The 6,666-nt window shown below is 37.1% G+C and overlaps 1 protein-coding gene across 1 annotated transcript in view; it reads left to right on the plus strand.

The window, feature by feature from the left end:
* Window positions 1-5,810, plus strand: part of LOC112512713 (kinesin-like protein KIN-14R) — a 30,294-nt gene extending 24,484 nt beyond the window's left edge. Inside the window, exons 16-19 of the mRNA XM_025118821.1 lie at window positions 3,814-3,879; window positions 4,092-4,166; window positions 4,254-4,322; window positions 5,156-5,810. Coding sequence (XP_024974589.1) covers window positions 3,814-3,879; window positions 4,092-4,166; window positions 4,254-4,322; window positions 5,156-5,617 — 672 coding nt within the window. The 3' untranslated portion in view covers window positions 5,618-5,810. The remainder of the gene's footprint in view (window positions 1-3,813; window positions 3,880-4,091; window positions 4,167-4,253; window positions 4,323-5,155) is intronic.
* The last annotated feature ends 856 nt before the right edge of the window (window positions 5,811-6,666 follow it).

A 6,666-nucleotide genomic window follows, 5' to 3' on the forward strand; every position in this document is an offset into this window, starting at 1 on the left:
TGAAATATAAATGACAGAAATGTAAATTGCAGAAATGTAAAGACAGAAATGTAAATTGCAGGAATGTAAAGACTGAAATGTAAAGGACTGAAATATAAATGACATAAATATAAAAGACTGAAATGTAAATACTGAAATATAAATGACATAAATATAAAAGACTGAAATGTAAATACTGAAATATAAATGACTGAAATATAAATACAGAAATATAAAGACAGAAATGTAAAGGACTGAAATGTAAATTATTAATAACTAAATAATAATAATTATACTAATCTAATAATAATAATAATAATAATAATAATAATAATAATAATAAAAGAAGTACATGTTGGGAAGATAACAAAAAGTACTTAGATGGATGATGATGGATGATGATGGATGATGATGAAAACCTTGGGAAACGTGAAGGAAAACTTGCAAGCCAAGTAACGTAACTTGTAAAACAAGTTACGTTGCAAAAATCCGTAAGGTTACTTGCAAACTTAAAAACGTGATTTATTTAGATTACGTAATTTTAAAAACGATAAAACATAATGTAACTTGGAACGAGAAACGAGATGAAGATGAGTACTTAAATTAAACTTTGAGAATGCGAACGTAACTTACAAAAATCACTTCTTGAAATATTAAATACGATAAACAAAAGCTTAATACCAAAATGATGTTCTTGAGAATACCCAACACAAGATTATCACAAAGTTACAAAAAGTACAATGAGATGGTTAAGAAACTAGATGATTTTTGTTGGTGAATAAAGTAGGTAGCAAGATGATCCCAATGCAAGTGAGAAAAGAGTAAAAATAAGATTAAGTGAAAGTCTAAGTAAAAATTGTATGAATTACAAAGGTCAACACTCCTTTAAATAGGTAAAGAGAAGCTTCATGGTGGATGACAACTAATAAGACAAAAGATCCCTCCAAGCTGGGCTTTGACTAAGCCCAAGGGTGTTGACCAAGCCTTCTTCTTGAATTAGCCCATCAATCCACGGCCCAAGCAGTTTTCCAGCTCTCGGACAGGTCCTATAGGACCTTGCCACTCCTGGTCCTATAGGACTGCTGCAGGACTGGTCCCAAAAATGCACAAAAACCTGCAAAAACAGGGGATTAACATTAGATATATAATATAACTACTAATATATGAAAAAGATATAAAAAGACTCAATTAGGACACTAATGGGCAAATAAAACAACGGAAAATGGTTAAGAAAATGATGTAATAAGGTTAATAAATTAACACTTATCAGCTCATTCAATGGAAGGGATGTCCATTAGAAGAGGCGACATGGGAGGATGCGATAACTATTCAAAGTCAGTTTCCTGATACTGGTCTTGAGGACAAGACCAATTTTGATGGAGGGCCAAGTGATGCAGCACAGAACCAAGCTTCTTCTCAATTAAGCCGAATCAATTCTAGGCCTACCACTTGGAAAGTCTATCTGAGACGGCCCAAGACCCATAAAGGGAATTAGTAATTTGGAGATATTATAATAAGAAGTTTTGGCTTGTGGTGCAGGCATGCAGAAAAATAACCGTCAGTTAGGCTCTAGCTATCGCTTGGAGAAGGGAATTCTTCCCTATTATCCTTCTATGGATTGGAGTCTTTATTGTCTTCTTCCTTTCTTCCGTATTGTAATCCTTCCTTTGTTTCTCAATTAATTCGAATTGCTTACTTAATCAGTCGATTACCATCCCCTAACTATTTCTCCCATTCCCCGCTCTTATCTAGCTGCCCTCCGGGACCCAAATTGAAAAAGTGCCATGGACGACGAATATTGTGCTCTCTTGAATAACAAAACATGGGATTTAGTCCCACGTCATGCCAACACTAATATCATCAGGTGCATGTGGTTTTTCAAACACAAGTTTCGTTCGAATGGAGACTTGAAACGACACAAGGTGCGGCTTGTTGTAAATGGGAAGTCTCAGCAGGTTGGTATAGATTGTGACGAGACATTTAGTCCGGTCGTCAAACCAGCTACTATTCGCACTGTTCTCACTTTGGCTATTTCTAGTAAGTGGCCTATTCATCATCTTGATGTGAAAAATGCCTTCTTGCACGGTAATCTTTAGGAAACAGTTTATATGCACCAACCACCGGGGTTTGTTAATCCGACAGCTCCTAATCATGTTTGTCTATTAAAAAGTCTTTCTACGGTAACAAATAGGGACCACGGGCTTGGTTCCAACGTTTTGCAGGCTATATTATTTCGTTGGGATTTGTAAGCAGTGAGGCTGACCAATCATTATTCATTTCCCCTGAAATACGGCCTACCTTTTGTTATACGTTGATGATATAGCCATCACTGCGTCATCTGAGCTTTTGCACAACAAGATCATTTCCCTTCTTCGTGAATTTGCTATGACAGACTTAGGACCACTGAGCTACTTCCTTGGCATTTCTGTAACCTGGAAAAATGGCAGTCTTTTTCGATCAGACCAAGTATGCTCAAGAAATCATTGTTCATGCTAATATGACAAATTGTAAGGCTGCTATTACTCCCATCTGACACACAGTCCAAGCTTAAAGCAGCATCAGGTCCTTTGGTTGACGATCCCGCCTTATATCATCAATTAGCCGGCATTCTCCAGTACCTCACCTTCACTAGACCTGACATCTCCTACGCCGTACAACAACTTTCTTTGTTTATGCATGACCCACGGGAACCACATCTTCATTCCCTTAAATGTGTCCTCCGTTACCTAAAAGGCACACTTGAGTTTGGTTTGCAGCTTTCTCCATCTTCCACCACAAGTCTCGTAGCCTATACTGATGCGGATTGAGGCAGATGTCCAGACACTAGACGATCCACCTCCGGGTTTTGTGTTTTCTTTGGAGACAACTTGATCTCTTGGTCGTCCAAATGGCAAGTCACTTTATCATGCTCAAGTGCAGAAGCAGAATACAGAGGAGTAGCCATTGTTGTTGCTGAAACATGTTGGTTAAGTAATCTCCTTTTGGAACTCCATTGTCCACTTCAACAAGCCACAATTGTCTATTGTGACGATGTGAGTGCAGTTTCTCTCTCTAGCAACCCCGTTCAACACCAACGCACCAAACATGTTGAATGGATATCCACTTTGTTCGAGAAAAGGTTGCGCTTGGTCATATTCGGGTGTTGCATATCCTCTCGTCTTTTCAGTATGCAGATATTTTCACGAAAGGGCTTCCTTGACAACTCTTTTTTGCCTTTCGAGCCAGTCTGTATGTCCGACTTCCTCCTGCTCAGACTGCAGGGGAGTGATGGAGAATATTCAAGATATGCAAATATCTTGTATATCTCCTCCCATCAGAATTATTTATATTTTAGGATAACGTCTTTTGTAATTATCCTAGTTAATACTTTCTGTATTTATCCTTCATTCTTTTTTATATATTTTGAGGGCAATACATGGACTCCTCAAGGAGCCTTTTACCAATTCTAACAGTGTCTACTTCAAAATAAGTGCCCACTTCAAAAGTAAATGTCTACTTTTTTATTCTACCATTAATTATGATGGAGAAAATATATTTCCCTATAATTAAGGGCAGAATTGTCTTCTTGTTCATTAAAAAATGTAATAAGTACACATTCATAGAACTGTATGCCTTTTCCATTGTAGACACTTATTTAGTTATTTTGGGACGGAGGGAGTAATATAACTAATGTTGAAATCTCTTGAATAAAGAAGCTGTGTAATTCTTTTAAGAGATTTTATTTCTGCATCTCTATTTTAGAGAAATTATATAGAATCTACTAGAGATGCTCTTACCATTTAAAACCCATCTAAGTTACAGTCTTACTGATGTCGATTTCATCTGTTGTAAAAGGTTAAGGAGCTCGAGAGCAAACTTAGAGGACGAGAGAAGTCTGATGCTATACCGTTCCAACAAAAGGTATTTGGTGACATTTCTTGGCATGTTTGCTCACACTCTTGCACAAACAGCCTCTCTACTCTTTAAAGGTAGAGGCCAGGTCTGCATCCATCTCACCTCCCTAGACCCTACTTTCGAGTGAGATTTACTGGGTCAGTTTGGTTTTTTCTGGCATTTTTTATTTCAAATAGGTATATTTTGAAATACTGATCAACTCAGAATCTGGACTGCAGGTTAGAGATCTTGAACACAAACTGCAGACACAGGTTCAAGAGTCAAAGTCTTACTCCAACACCCTTCAGCAAAAGGTCATTAGGAGTTATGCTCTTGGAGAATATTTTATTTAAGAATCTGCAGAATGGGAAATAAACAAAGTTTCTGTTTTCTTTTTTCAGATTGACCAACTTGAAAGGAAGTTGAAAAAACAGGAACAAGATTCTGATTCCACTTTACTCCATCAGAAGGTCAAACTTGTTTCATCATTGGTTCTATGTCTTTCGATAATCCTGAAACTGTTGTGCCTTCCAAGATGAATACTCATGAGGAGTTGTTTACTATACACTTACTGCCTCTTACTGGACAAGTAAATGATAGTGTTAAATTTACTGGTAAGCGCTTACCTGGGTAAGCAAGTAAACGGCTCGTTATTGCCTCTTACAGGGTAAGAGATGCTTACTCGGTCAGAGATGATGGCCTTTACCAAACGCTTACTTGGGTAAGAGATTACTGAGTCACATTACCTTACCGGATGAATGTGGTAAGGACCAAGAATCTTACCCGGTAAGAGCGAGGCAAGGAAAAGAGTCTTGCCCGGTAAGTGAGGGTGATGACTTTTACCACGGTAAGCGCTTACCAGGTAAATTGTTGCATACAATGTCGTTTTCGTGAACTAAAATCTTACCGGTTAAGTTAATGATAGTGTTGAATTTTACCGGTAAGCGCTTACCGGTTAAGTGTTTGGTAAACGGCCCCGAGAATCTTACCCGGTAAGTGAGGGTGTGACTCTTACCCGGTTAGTGCTTATTGGTAAGAGATGCTTCTACTATGCCATTTCATCGACCGAGAATCATACCCCTGGTTAGGTAACTAAGAGTCGTGACTCATACCCGGTAAGCGCTAACTTAGTTTGTGTTGGTAAACGGTTTTTAAGCGATTACACCAGAGACCGAAAATCTTGCTTCATTCCTTTGTGAATTTGATTTCAAAGAGTTTAGAGACATCCACCAAAGCAAATGTTATAGCATTACATTAAAGAGGGTGTGAATGTGCTAACGATATACATTTGCAAGAATGACAGATTAAGGAGCTTGAAGAGAAGGTTAAAGAGCAAGAAAGGCGAATGTCCATGCGATCCACACCCTTTGAAGGCAAACACAGTATTGGTTCAAGAGACGGATTCACATATGAAGCAGAACAACACATTCTAAAGAGTTCTAACGCCATGAACTGCCAACGGATGTCTACTTACAACAGGCCAAGTCTGCCAAAGAGAAGCGATTCTCATGGTGGTGGTGGGATTGAAATGAAAAGGAAGAGGTTGCCAAGAAATAGTGAGATGGAGAATGTTGTCATACCGTTAACTTATGATCACAATGACAAGAAGGGAAGGAAATCAGATAAACCTCTCCCTAGAGCTCCTCCGACAAGGGCGGTTGATAAACCTACGCCGTCAAATCGGAGGGCCGTCCCTCATGGTAGAACAACCAATCCAACTCAAGGAATCAAAGAGAAAGAAAACAAGAAAAGGATGTGGTCTTGATAGTCTCATATACCAAGTCATACAAGTCTTAGTGTTAACTTAGTTAAGGTTCACAAAAAGCTGATCTGGATACCCCTAACATAATGTGCATTCAATCTGATTTTGAGGTACATGTACTGGTTCTATGTGTTCAACTTTTACTTAACCTGAACTTGATCAATGTTTTTTGGCCAATTGAACCCAGTTGTTGTCCCATGAACACAGAGACGCATAATCTTGTGATGTGATTTCTCTTTCAAGCATATAATATTTTTATCAGGAAGTGATTTTAGTGAATCATAAGTCCATTTTGTGTAATTGGATTCATAGAATGAAGGGTTAATAGTTAAGCTAAAATATGGGTTATGACGTGCACAGTGTATTTGTATAAGCTAACTAGAACCTACAATTCGTCATAGGGTGGGGTCAAGGAGGCTACGTCCCCTTGTAGGGGCCATGGTTTAGTAAGCCATAACTTTTTGAATATGCCAAGTCTGAGTCTGTTTCAAAAAACAATCTCTTTTGAGATTGTGAAGTTTTTCAACACTTGATTGGTTCATAAGGTTTTTGTATTAGAAGGTCTTCACTCTAGAAAAAAAACGCCTTCTGATGGTTAGACTTGAACCAAGCCTTCGTAAAGTTAGACATGAACTCAGATTATAAATCATCTTCTAGACTTTACTTCCATTTCGGTTCTATAAACATCCAATGAATGCTCAATAACTTCTGGTACTGTTATCTATACTACCTTATGAAGCATTTGGCTAAAACTCTTAAAAACTATTTTTTTATGCGTAAAGTATTGTTTATTAATGCATATTACTTAAAACTCAAGATTACAAGTAGATTGTGGGTAAGTACAACTTATTAAAGCTCCATATCTGAATTCGTGTAACTAATTGCAGATAAACATCTGATTTTAAATATAAAAAATCTAAAATATAATTAGGATAATCATTGAGTTCTAACAGAATACTTAATTATCATCTTTATAAAATGTTATATTATTAAATCAAAAATAAATTATTTCATTATTAAATTTAAATTAAATTATAATAAAAAATAAATTA

The sequence above is a fragment of the Cynara cardunculus genome, assembly GCF_001531365.2.
Source record: "Cynara cardunculus var. scolymus isolate 2C chromosome LG 5, CcrdV1, whole genome shotgun sequence".
NCBI classification, from domain to species: Eukaryota; Viridiplantae; Streptophyta; class Magnoliopsida; order Asterales; family Asteraceae; genus Cynara; species Cynara cardunculus.